Source organism: Morus notabilis, unplaced genomic scaffold (genome assembly GCF_000414095.1).
Source record: "Morus notabilis unplaced genomic scaffold, ASM41409v2 Scaffold199, whole genome shotgun sequence".
Classification (NCBI taxonomy): domain Eukaryota; kingdom Viridiplantae; phylum Streptophyta; class Magnoliopsida; order Rosales; family Moraceae; genus Morus; species Morus notabilis.
The window spans coordinates 550,749-564,650 of NW_010366841.1; the positions used below are offsets into that span (position 1 = coordinate 550,749).

Consider the following 13,902-nt stretch of genomic DNA (forward strand, 5'->3'; position numbering starts at 1 on the left):
TTCCCACCAGTTTTGCACTCCAAACGTACATCCGTAATCCTGATATCTTTTGAAGCAGCCTTGCACATATCATACACCGTTAGCCCAGCCACGCTCACAGCCGTCGAAGCTTCCATTTCAACCCCGGTTTTCCCGGTTGATGCTGCTTCCCCTTCAATGTCCACACTCCAATCCTCAGGATTCAGCGTCAGATCGACGCGAACATGGCTCATAATTATGTTGTGACATAGTGGAATGAGATTACTGATGTGCTTTGCACCGCTTATCCCTGCGATTTTTGCCACACTAAGGACACATCTCCCTTAGCAATCTGGTTGGCTAATACCGAATCATACACCTTCTTTCCAAGGATCACCTTGCAACTAGCAACGGCAGTTCTCTTGCTATTTCCTTTGAAAGAAACGTCCACCATTTGGGCTTTCCTTGTACTCCCTACATGGGTTAGACCGATTGCGATTTCTCCGTCCTTTTGAGCAGTACAGCGTGGTTCTGGAGCTGTGTAATTGTTACTTTCTGAACTGACAAGAGAATTTGAAGGAGGTTCACCAAATACTGATTCCATTTCCTATAACCAGGATTCGGAAAAGTCAAAGTGTAACAACATAATAAACTTTCAACACCTGATTCTTCAACATTTCAGATTGGACAAACCGGGTTTTAATTACTAGGGAGTGATTACCTTATTGAGCTCCATTATAGCACTTGCGAGATCATGGCTGCTATTACTGCTAAGAAACCTTCTAGAACAAGGAAATGCAACTGCCAGCCGCCGAAGAAACATGAGAGGAGTTTGTACTTGAGCTGCAAAATATAATATATATACATATATATGTGTGTGTATATATATATATATATATATATAATGAATTGAACTGCTGAAAATGGTAAGAACACACTCGGACAAAGTTGGTTTTGTTTTGCCTTTTAGGAAGCAAATCGCTCTATAAATTTTGCCCACGATTAAGTTGACAATACAATTACCGAGTTTCTCTCCTTTTGAACCATAGTAAAACCGAAACCTCCATACACCTAGTTCAGTAGTAATTGAAAAAAAAAAAAAAAAAAAAAAAAAAAAAAAAAACCCCCCCCTTATTTTTTTTTGAAAATTTTTTTTTTTTTTTTTTTTTTTTTTTTTCCATATTTACAGAAGGAATAAATAATGACAATAATTTATGACATAAGACTAATAGCTTCATTCTTAGAAAGTCATATTTATAGACAAACAAATAGGCATAGAAGGGGAAAAATAAAGTTCAGAATCAATATAGAATCAAGATTGAGCTCTAGAGTAACATGAAACCAAATCTCAGTCACGCATTTTAACAAACACTTAAAACGCATATAACTAGGCAAACAATATGTAAGGTGACAAATAAAGTTCAAACCAACATAGAAACTAGAAAACCAAATTGTCTCTCTTGTACATATTGATCATGGTTCCAAGTCATGAACAAGGTATTGTGGAAACAAAAAAGGAAAAAAAAAATCAAACATATAAAGAAGAAAGAAACGACATGAAGTTACACGAGTGAAAGGGGACAGCAACAAAGCAGCCAAAAACTAAAGTCCTACCTTTTGCCAACCTTGTTAACAACCGTTAAGGTTGAATTCTATGGCTGCTGTTTTCTCTAAATAGAATAAAAATTTCGTGCTTACAACTTCTGTCTTAGCTTTTCTTTTCGATATTAAAAGAAATAGAACGAGAAAATTGTTAAACTGCACGGATCAAGATTTTTTTTAATTACTCTTAATATATACATTTTTAACTAATATATTTATTTGATTAAAAAAATATCAATCTAAAAATAAAATTAAAATTAATTTTAGACCATGTAATTTAAGGAATAATTGTCTCTTTTCTTGTTTAAGAAAGCAATATCAAGCTATAACCAAAAGAAAAAGAAAATGTAAGGCTAAATTAACCAGATTTAGGACACTGATGACTCCCCTAGGCTCACATCCCAGTGGGTAGACATGCATGGCAGCAATGTGGAGGATCGTTTCGGTGGAGTTACTCATGTAGCGCAATCTTTGCCGCGCACGTTGAAATATGGAGAGACAAAAATTAAAATATTTTACAAATAACTAAAATTAGTTATTGTGATGATTATTATGTAATTTGTAGCATAAAAAGTGAAAATCATTGTAAGCATTATAGTATAATTTTGTAATTGTTAAAATATTACATAAAGATTTTTATATCTTAATTCCACTCATACAAACAAGCCTATAACATCACCGTTTAGAAAGCCCATGGAAGTAAATAGTTGTTAAAAAAAAAAAAAAAGGCTCGTGCTATCTGGTAAAGTCAAAGTGTTGACATTGGCCATTGATCAGAGCTCCAGAGAGTTTAGAGAGTACTAAGGGCCATAGTTGGTTCACGGTCCCCACACGTGCATTTCGAGCAAGTTGCGTCCCTTATTATATAAAGGCTCAAAATTGCTTTCCCCGTTAACTTTATAAATTCTCTTTGAATTTTATGACTTATATCAATATATTTTTTAAATTTTAAAATGTGCTCTTAAATTATAATTTATCTCTAATTTTTCCTTTTCTGTCTAATTTCGTTAATTTTTTTTTTTATTAACGAAAATGCTTATAAATTATCCTTAAATTTTTTCGTTTATGTTAACATACATCTTAAACTTTAACATAGATCTGTTGTGCCCTAGAACTTGATATGTCTTCAATTTTTCTCTCTCTATCTTGATTATGTCAATTTTTTAAACGGATATGTTGACAGGGCAATTAAATTACTAATTATGTAGGATATTTGAGGTCTATTGAATGTCTGTCCCTCCAAAAATATTAGTTAGGCACTAATTCTTAAAACATTAATTGGTTAGAGACAACAAAGATAGAAAAAGAAAATAAGGAGCAGATCTGTACAAGATAATGAGTTTATTAGTTTTTTGGTCTTTTTTCCTTTTTCATTGGAATGAGTTTATTAAATTAATAGGTTTCTTAATGCAGAGGATAAATTCTTTCTTGAATTTTGTATATGTGTTTGTTTTTTTATAGTGCATATTTTTTCTTTTAAAGTTTGTTAAGTTGATGAGTTTCTTAAGATTTGTGTTGAATTCTCTTAAAAAAGATAGAATGACCTTTACATATTTTATTTAAAAATGTTATATGAATAAAGCATAAATATATTTTCTATCGAGCACTTCCATCTAGTTTAAATATTATTAAGTTAAGAGAAAAAGAAAAAAATAATAATAACTAAACTCATTACATTATATTGATTTGTTCTTCATTTTTTTCCTCTTTATTACCTCTAACCAACTAATGTTTTAAAAATTAATGTCTAACTAATGTTTTTGGAGGGAAAAACATTTAATAAACCCCAAATATCATATGTAATTAGTATTTAATAGCCACATTAACATTTCTGCTCAAAAAAATTGATAGAATCAAGATTGTGGGGAAGAGTTGGAGACAAATCATAGTTTGGGAGCCCAACAGGTACATTTCAAACTTCAAGGGGCATGTTAACACTTGACACAAGTGATAAAATTCAGAATGGGATTTATAAGCATTTATGTCAAAAAACTTGACGGAATCAGACCAAGAGGGGAAGTTGGAGACATGTCATAGTTCGACGGACACAACATATACGTTTTAAAGTTCGAAAGGTATGTTAACACAAGTGACAATGTAACACCCGGTTAAATTAATTAAGATTAATTAATCTAATCTGGTAATTAGGATAAATTAATCTGAAATTAGTAAAATATTTTTAGTTATAATTATCACGTACAAAAATTTTATCCTTTAAAAAGAATTATTTTTAATTGATGCTGTTATTTCTCTTAAATAATTTTAAAATATTAGTAGTTAATTTTTCAAAACAAAAATAATATGCCACTACAAATTTTAATTAAACTGAACTTTAAAAAATAATTAGTAGATCTGCACAGAAAATTCGAGCCCATTTCTCTCTTCTTTTTTTTTTTTTTGTTTTTCCTTTTTCTTTTTCTTTTTCTTTCTTTTCTCCTTTTCCTTCCCCCATATTTTCTCCCATTCCCTCTTATTCTCGAACTCTCTCTCCTCTACCCGAACTCTCTCTCTCTCATCTTTCCAAAAATTTTTCTTCAATTTCAAAACTCCATAACTCACTCGTTCTTAATCAGAATAAGTGATTCTTGTTTCTATGAGTTCACAGCGAAGAGGAGAACGAGATGGCATCCATATTGAATATGGAAATCCATCATGCCCGGTAGCCCACCGGCGCTCCACCGCCGCCCCCGCCGTGAGCCACCACTTCCGGTGGTGGTGGTCGACACCACCCGCTTCAAAACGTTGAGGACGACGTCGAGATGCAAAGCCCTAAGGAAATTTTGAGGAAGGAGCTTCTATTTTTGAGGTAGGGTTTTCTTGTTCAAAAGTTGATTTACTTTTCCCTTTATGTTTTAATCCGAATTTATTCATATTTTGGTTGAACATGTGCATGTTGACTTTGCATATAGATAAATTGATAAACTCTTGAATTTAGAGAGCATTGATACGAGAGTTGATATTTGATATGTTGGACCCAATGGAAATCCTTTATTTGATTGAATCTCGAAATATTAGATTTGTGTAACATGGTTTGGAGATATAAATATGAGGTTAGAGGCATGTTTAACCTACTCTTTTGCATGGGTTGGAGTTTTGGATTGTAAAGATAGCATTTAAGACAAATCTATTGATTTTGGGTTTAGTGCAAGTATGATGTGAGTAGTTAAATACTTGCCCCTCTTCCATGGAATATATGAGATGTCTTTAGAGAGATGTAATAAGAATTTGGGTTGTGCCCATGCGTTTATGTGCAAATTAGTAAGTTCTTAAGATTATGTAAGTGGATGTCTAAAGAAGAATAGAAAACTGCATTTCCTTGTTAAGTTTCTGATCCTACAAAGTATAGGACAATAAAATAGACGTTATAAGCTTCGATTAGAGACAAGAATCGCATTAAATGGGGACCCGTAACTCAAGTTATGACTTTTTGAAGTTAGGCTTAGTGGCTGGTTTTTCTGCAGAAAAACCAGCAAGTTTCGATCTGGTTTATCGTGTTTTTGGAGACTTTAACGGACTTAAAACTAAGCTTGTCATACCTCTTTGGAAAGCCTTAGATGTCTATTTTGATTAGCAGCTGATTTTGTAATTTTTGGGGTTATGTAGAATATTTTATGAATATTCTTCTAACGGTCGCAAAAACTGCGTTTTCTAGAAAATTAGTAAAATAAGAACCGAGATGCTCACTTTATGATCTATAGTTGCTGCACCTAAACCGTCTTCTCTACCTCTTAGAACAAGTTATTGGTGACGTGTGGGAGTTGGAATCACTTAATTTGGAGTTTTGTATCCCGAGTTGTGCGCATTGGAAGTTTCATGTAGAAACTTTCCAAAAGCTGTCAAATCAGGAAAAACTCAGAATTTTGATTTTTTAAGAACTGTTTTTGAGGTATTTAGAGAGCTCGGATTAAGGCGTGTGATAGCTCGTTAGAAAGATTTACGTGTCTACTTTTTTATGGAGTTCGTTTTGGAATTTTTGGAGATTTAGATAATAATTCGTGTATATTCCCGTGAAGGTCGACGAATCTGCCAATTTACTGAATTTATGAAGAATATGGATTCGAGTTAGAAATTGATTTATGACTGAACGATTGGAAATTTGGAGCGTTTGTGGTTGTTTAACATTAAGAATGAGGTTCTAAAGGGAATACGATGAAAAGTGTTAAATGAGGATAAAACTAACACTTGATAATTATGATATCTCAAGGAGATTTAATGGATCTTATTGGAGTATGACACTTTTGCATTGTCGCTTATGCATTCATGGATATTTTACAGATTATTGAACTTAGCATGTTCATTTCTTGAGTTTTGATCTTGTTTGAGCATGAGATTGCATTTCTCCTCTTTTGGACATACTTCATGGATTTTCACTTCTCGGTGAAAAGGTCAGTTTTACCGGTGTTGAGACTTTAAAAAGGATTTTGAAAAGTATGTGTGTGTGTGTCTATATATATATATATATATATAGCGATTATATATATGAAAAACCTTTTGAAAAAAGAGCATATGTCTCGAATTAAAAATAAATTTGAGCATGGTGTATAAACATGTAGAGCTCGTGGCACTGTTCTGATGAGTGATTAGCTCTTGAACACTGACTTGATGAGCAATTAGATACTTAGTGTGCTTGATGGCTAAGAGATCGGGATATGGAGATCGTATCCTTGGGGGCAGGTCCCGAAACCCGCGCAGAGTGTTACATTGGCTTAGCACAGATGTTAGATATTATGTCTGGTACTATTAGAGAGCATTCTAGTATTTTAGAAGGGGTTTTAAAATACTTCAAGTTCTAGGATGTTTTAGAATTTAAATAGATTTACAAGTACTTGGTACTTGTTGATTACCTAAAGGATTAGATTCCTTGTACAATTGGAAATAAATTTGAGAGAGTTTTTGTATTTTAGAAGGGGTTTTAAAATACTTGATTATCTGTTTTATTCAAAAGATGTTTACACTTGCTGAGATTTTCAGTTTTGAGTTTACCGCTCACAGATGCCAAGGTTTTGAATTGAGGATTTCAAATACTGAAACTATTGTTTCTAATGTTGTTTTTCATTATATTCCACTTTTACTCTCCTATTGGGCATTTGGCTCACCCCTATTTCAAATGTTTTTCTCCCCTCCAGAGTTGGTAGCTTGATTGGCAATGTGGTAAGTTGACGTCAATGGATTGAAGGCTCGAGATATGAGGTGGCTTGTTTTAACTAGAATTTACTGTTTTTAAATTCTTAAGTTGTATTGTATACTTGTATATGATCTGTATTGGTCGGCATTTTCCCTGAGATTTGTTAAGTTTAAAATTATGGACTTTTTAATATTATTTGTAAAAGAAAGCTTCCGGAGCAATATATCTTGATATTTATGCATTTATTTTCACAGTTTTCGTTAAACAGTGCAGTTTAATTAAGCTAATTTTTTTTAATTAAATTTCAATAATCATGGTCACATTTTTGGGGTCGTGACATACAAAGTTTAGAGGAATTTATAAAATTTTTCCTTGATTTCTAAATAACAAGACTACAATACATTGTAGAATCTAAACATCAATCCTTGTTCCGGTCAAGAGTATAGTAGGTTTTCTTGAACAAGACAAGTACAAGGTGTCCATCTATAACACATGCATAATAAATTTGTAAACAAATGTCCACCTATAACACATTCGAGTAAGTTATGGCCACACTAAAAATTTAGTGGGCGCAATAAAGAAGCTCTTATTGTAAATCAGACTCTTAAAAACTAATTTAATAGTTAAAACACAGCTGATATAAATAGAGTAAAATAACATTCTTCACCGTGAATGCACCCGTTTTATTAATGAATGGGATCAATTATTAAAGAAAAGACTCGGTTCTTTGATCTACTATCTGGCGCTCCATGCGCATCTCCATTTTGGTAGGTACACTCGGAAATCCGAGCAAGGTTTATTGCTGTCTCTATAAAAGGCTTTGAAAACGGAGAATCTTCATCTGTTTTATCTTTATTCAACTTCTTCCAAGTTTCTTCAACCAAATTCCTTATGTTTTTCCGAGCAAGTTCCTCCGAAACCCCAGTTTCACGCATCATACACAAGATTGAGCTTGCAGTTTCACCTCTCTCCAGTTCTGCCTGTAATTATAGAATAGTCTCGATACGTAAGTCAAATGCTAAAAAAAAAAAAAAAAGGTAAAATAAAGAAAGAAACAATAATAGATGGTTTGTAAACTGTACCGTTGAAGTTCCCAAATCATTGCAAAGCCGAAAGATGATGGAAGGCCAACGCAAGAGATTATGGCACTTCTCTAAGCTCTCAAGTCCTTGTTTTGTGATGCTTTTGCTCATAAGAAAATATGTATGAACTAATATTACTACGCCTGAAACCGACACCCATCCATTCTCAAGGTAATCCTTAAATGGGGGCGTTTCTTTGTTTTGGGACCACTTCTTTTCTTGTAGGAAAGCTTTGCACATGTCGGTCCACTGAAAATTACATGAATACACAAAATTATGAGATTGTCAATGAGTAAAGTTGCAATTTATTTTTAATAATATTGGAAATAGAAGTCAATAATAAAAGTGATCAATGTATATATGCGAGTCAAAACGCACAGCTTTAGTGAGGTAGGAAAGGATGTATTCATCATGCTCCTTAAGAGTGTCATAAGCCATGTCATTAATGGTGTTGTAGAGAGCTAGGAAGCATATCTTCATGTAGTCTGGAAGAGTCTGCACAGCTTTGATGTCCCACCTGAAATTTACCATCAAGAAAGAATACATAAATACTCTAGGACTTACTAGGTTCTTTAAAAAAAAAATCACATGTTTTCCCAAGTTTTAGGTTCATAATTTTCATCACTTTGTCCTTCAAACTTTAAAATTCCCATTTTATTCCCAAAATATGAATTAGTCTCATTTAACCCACTCTATTAGATTCATTAAAAATAGACGGAACGAACTGGGGTTAAATGTTGTAACGTTATTTTCTTGTTATAATTTTCTTTAAAAGCACATAAAATAGACCCCACATGATGTCACTTAATCCTTTTTCCTTCTATCTGATATTTTAACAGGAATTCTAACATAGGGTAATCCAAAATGTAGAGGGCTAAATTAAAGTTTTTAAAGTTCAAGAGGCTAAATGAAAATAAGCGTAAATTTCGGGAACACGTGTGAGATTGTTTCTTTTTTATTCCAATATATGATTTTTTGACGTGGAGTTCATTCACCAAATTAAGTTCCAACCTTTCAACAGCAGCTGTGAAGAGCTCTAGTTCATCCAAAGTTCCATAAACGTCATAGACATCATCAATGACAGTAATTAGGGAAGTCACTTTCGTTAACCCTTTGCGGAGATCACTGTATTGAGGTTCAAACACCATTCCAACAGTCCAAAAGAAGCATTCCATCAGCCTGTCTCTTGTGAAGCTCAACTTGTTTGCTAAGTTCAAACCTTTCCACCACCTAATTAACATGCATCAACATATATATTAATTAATTAAGAGAAGCTACTTAAGTTTCAAACTACTACCTCATAAGCATATATTTTCTACTATCACGCACGCACATAGAAAATAACTCCAAAGTCAATTATTTCATACATAAAATTCTTTAAAAAAAAAAAAAAAAAAAAAGAAAACAAATAAGGGGCTTATTTTACAAATACATGTATTTTTTCTTTAGAATTTTTTTTTTCTTAATCCTGTTTTAAGTCTGAAAGGATACAAAAGACATTCTATATCGTACAAATTAGTGGCCTCAAGGTAGACTGGCATTTTACTTATATAGCATTATATCTATTAAGGATCATTTTTAAAAAAAACAAAAGATGTACTAAGATGTAATTTCACTCATACAAAACATACCTCGATATGTCCTTGAGATCACTCTGGAGTGTTGATTGTACCATGTTGAAATCCAGCTTAGCATCTTCGAGTAGAACTTTGTTTGCATCTGGTCTTTTACCATATGCCTCGATATACCACCTAGCTTGGAGCCTAGGCATTCTGTGATGCAGTGGAAGCTCTAGTCCATGAATCACTTGGTCGTTGAGGCTTTGGCTTGAATATTCTTCCTTTCGGACGTTATTGAGATGCATGCATGTGAATTCCCTGGCCTCATCCAAGAGATGTTCTCCTTCGAAAGCCAAATAAGAGGCTTCATATAGGGCCAACATTCCTTTCACGTCCTTGGTGAGGCATCCCTCGGGACCATCCATGAAGCTCTTAAATATATCTGTGGTCCCCGCAATCATAAACATATTAGCTTTGTTTTTACTTTTTAAGCAGTGAGAAACATTATAGTGCAAGGGAAAAAGTAATTTTTTTATTTCAGATGAGTTTTTAAACATGTTTGGTTAATAAATCAAAAAATTTTATTGTTATAAAAAGTAAAAGTAATACAAGTATATACAGATAGACTTTTCAATTTGACACATAAAATGTAAATAAAACTTTTTTTATAAGCTCTTTTTCTGTAAGCACCAAAAAGTTGGTTTATTCTGAAAGAGTATATAAAAGCTCATTCAAACAACTTTAAAAGTAGCTTTTGGACTACTTAAAAGAAAAAGAAAAAAAAAAACTGTTTTTAAGTCATTTCAGACAAGCCCTAAAACTTGCTTAATAAGCAAAATCTATAGCTTGGAAAGAAATTTTACCACTTGCGATGGGAGCAAATGATTAGTACTGTACCTTGAGAGACCTCATAGCCATGTTGTCTAAGAAGCCGGAAACTGAGAGCAGTAGCATAAAGATTTTTCGTTCTTCCCTCGTTGTTTTTCACCCAAGAAACACATCTACTGAGGGCTCTTCGTATTTCATCCTCATATTTGTACCCCAACCCTAATCTTTGGATGTCATCAATCAGTTCAATTGTGGTCAAAATCTCCGTTTTTTCATTAGTAATCATGCTCTTCACTTCCTCCTCCCTCTTCTTTGCCTTGTCTTTGAGTACTTGATCCTGCATGATCATACATATACAAAATTTAGACGAAATGTAAGAAAACACATCTAGATATAATATCATCAAAACCAGTCTCTTTGAACCGGTTTGGTACGAAATTAAGGTTTTTTTTTTTCTTTTTTTTCTTTTTTTTTTCTATTCAAAGATTTACACTTTAGGAAATAAGCTTGTTTGATCAATAAGAACTTGATTAACTTTGTGTAGTTGGAAGAAAGAAGAAGAAGAAGAAGAAGAAGAAAGGAAATATGCAATTACAATAGGATTATCCTTCAAGGATTGCAGAAAATCATAACTCCAAATGCTTGGCTTGTAATTGGCAGACTGTCTCGTGATGATCTTTTCCGAGTCCGAAGTTAATTGTTTGCTGGCCAAGCACTGGAAATGCCTTGTTTTGGGGGTGCTAGAGATAGTATGTAAATCACTTTTGGTTTTGGGGTTAGAATATTTAATGGAACAAAATAGGGGAGAAAAGGGGAAAACTTTTGCCATATTAATGGATTCTATACTACTATGATCTAATTTACTCTTCTTGACGTGGAGATTGTGAATTGCTAAAGCTATATATGCAAAGTATGCAAAATGTGCATTATATAGGTAGTGGAGTTGGGATTCTTCACGGGAAATCTCTAGCTAATGTTCTACATCATGACCGACTTTTTTCGATTTGTCCTGGAGGACTGTGAAAACGACAGTAATATAAGTAATTACCAGTCAAAAAATGAATCACATGTTTTTTTCGATTATATTAAAGAAAAAAAGAAAAAGGAAGCACATGTTGAAATGTAACTAATATTGACGATATTCCGTTGCTAGGAAGAGTACGCCCTGTTCACTTCACCGATTCGAATTTAGAATTTAAGTTTTGTTACAGTAAAAAGTTTTCAGAAACAGTTATATCTAATTTTTTTGCTACAGTAAAAAGCTCTCGTATAAAATTATATCTCAACTCAAATTACAAACTCGAATCAACGAAATGAACGGGCCCGTACGTCATTTCAAAACGTCATTCACATGAGCAAGAGTACAAATGGCTCGTTTAAATCAGTACTAAGAGTAAAACAACAATTTACTATAATGAATACAGTTTATAAGTCAATAAAAGCGAGCAGAAATTTAAAATAAAATAAAAAAATAGCCCAGAGATTCCCATGACTAAATTAGTTAGTTAAGTTGGCTTGAATTATTGTGTGAAGAAGTTTCGACCGATTTGATCTGTCTAGAATTTTTAACCGATTCACTTCATCAAGTCGAGTTTAGAATTTGAGTTTTGCTACCGTAAAAAGTTATCAGAAACAGTCACATCTATCTTTTTTGTTATAGTAAAAAGCTCTCACATAAAATCATATCTCAACTCGAATTATAAATTCGAATCAGCGAAGTGGACGAGCCTTAATTGTTTACTTATACATCATAGATAATAGATAGTATATATGGTCTTGAGGGATTGGCCTTGAGGTAGTACTTTTTTTTTTTTTTCTTCAATGGAACGATATAAATTTAAGAGAATTCTACGAAGATCACATCAACGTGTGAGAAACGTGGGATGAGACTTTTTATCAGAAAACGACCTATGTGAGACATACATAGTACATAGGTGGGCACTGGTCAACAGTAGGTGGTCCCAAAAATGTAGGCATTTTAATCTAAGAAGCGTTTCTCGCCAGTGATATTGTGTGAAGAAGATGTTTGCATTCCCTACCAAAAAGATGAGGAAAAAGATTTTATTTTCATGAGAAAGTGAAGCTTCACAGTTCACACTATGTTGGGAAAGAAAGAAAGAAAACGGAATAAAGAAAAAAGAAGTAAGGGATAAAAACTGAGTAAATTGTAATAATTGCTTTTTTTACTTTTAGAATTGGCTAGAAGTCTTAATGTGAAAATCGAGTTTATTTCTTATTCTAATAAAACTTTCAGTACAGAGAAGTAATAAAACTTTCAGTATGGAAAAGTGACGGAACAACTATATATGGATGCCGAGAGGGGATTAGCTCTATTTATAGACAATATCAAAAGGGTATTTACCATCAAAATACTCAAGACAACTATTCCAATAGCTACAACTTTTTTGGACAACTATCGCCTCGTTCACTTCGCTGATTCGAGTTTTTAATTTGAGTTGAGATGTGACACATTTTGTTAGAGTTTTTTACTGTAGCAGAAAAAGTTAGATGTGACATTTTTTTAGAGTTTTTTACTGTAGAAATCTAAAATTGAAAACTCAAATCGATAAAATGAACGAGACCTATATATTCTAATAGTTTCTACCATTATTGTATCTGTAGGTTATAATCCTTTATGAAATACATAAAAGAAAAGTTACCACTCTTCATATAAAAAATAACTATTAAAAAATCATAATTTTTCATAAAAGAAATGTCCATTAAAAACCTTACAACTCTTCATACACTTAAAAAGTCATAACCTTCATAATTCATTTAGAAAAGTCAAATCTGATAATCAACTAATGGGTTTGTGCACTCATTTAGAAATTGTTCAACCATAATACATATGTGGGGAATAAATATTTAATTACACAAAGGCTACATAAAAAATTATTATATAACCTACTTATATATAATTCTTACGGTTTGGTTTGAAAATGAGGTCAAATAAATAAATTATCTAGCTTTAAGTGGATAACTTTCTCAAATATACTAGTTGGTTAGAAGTATAACATAAGTAGACTTGCAATCGTTATGTTCATACATGAAAGTTCCACTAGACTAGAGTAGCATGATAAAAACATTTGCGTGCCTTCTTTTCTGTCAAATAACGTGTTTGTTATTGTAATGACTGGGAAAAATTTAGGTCTAATCCGGACAGTCCAGTATTTGACCAAAATTCTTTCCGGAATAGTAAGTAGTAGAATTTTGATGTAATCAAGAAAATGTTATGTAAAAACTTTATGTATGGGGTAAAATTTCTCGAAATATGTAAAGTTATAACATGAATATTTTACAAAGAAAATTCGTAAATATCAGTTATGAATAGTAAAATATCAGTTAAAAGTTAGAAATTTTAGCAGATATATTTTAGTTATGAAAAACTAAAATATTTTGTATGTGACCAAATGACCAGCTAGAAAAAGAATAGAAATATTAGAAGTAAGGAAAATAGCAAAAATTTCTGAAACGGAATTTTCCTGAGTCAGTTAAAGCGGGAAACTGCCAAAAAAAAGAGTACCGCAAGGGTACGCGTTTTGGGCAATTCTGAATCAATTAAAATGATAATTTCAGAAAAGGAAATTGACTAATGAGATACCCAAGAGAAATGGGTTGAATATGAGAAATTTGACCCAGGGTGCTCGGCAGTTCAGAAAAGCAGTATAGAACATATACCGGGTGTGAAATTATTAGTACCGGAAAGAGACTCATTTTGAGAAACGGAAAGTTCGGTCTCGACAAGAGA

The 13,902-nt window shown here is 32.7% G+C and overlaps 2 protein-coding genes and 1 long non-coding RNA gene across 3 annotated transcripts in view; 1 reads left to right on the plus strand and 2 right to left on the minus strand.

Annotated features, from left to right (window-relative positions):
- LOC21401278 (cyclic pyranopterin monophosphate synthase, mitochondrial) overlaps positions 1–947 on the minus strand; it is a 1,050-nt gene extending 103 nt beyond the window's left edge. Inside the window, 3 exon segments of the mRNA XM_010111266.2 lie at positions 1–293; positions 296–565; positions 680–947. Coding sequence (XP_010109568.2) covers positions 1–293; positions 296–565; positions 680–781 — 665 coding nt within the window. The 5' untranslated portion in view covers positions 782–947.
- Positions 948–4,041: 3,094 nt separating this feature from the next.
- On the plus strand, positions 4,042–6,936 carry LOC112094101. The gene is made up of 2 exons (XR_002903356.1): positions 4,042–4,366; positions 6,687–6,936. It is a non-coding gene; the product is annotated as an uncharacterized LOC112094101 (long non-coding RNA).
- Positions 6,937–7,347: 411 nt separating this feature from the next.
- LOC21401279 (tricyclene synthase EBOS, chloroplastic) lies at positions 7,348–11,064 on the minus strand. The gene is made up of 7 exons (XM_024174198.1): positions 10,750–11,064; positions 10,224–10,491; positions 9,399–9,768; positions 8,779–8,997; positions 8,146–8,284; positions 7,768–8,016; positions 7,348–7,665 (listed from the first exon to the last, which is right to left on the minus strand). Exons 1-7 carry the CDS (start codon positions 10,981–10,983, stop codon positions 7,372–7,374), a joined length of 1,773 nt encoding a protein of 590 aa, XP_024029966.1. The 5' UTR covers positions 10,984–11,064; the 3' UTR covers positions 7,348–7,371.
- Between the last annotated feature and the right edge of the window lie 2,838 nt (positions 11,065–13,902).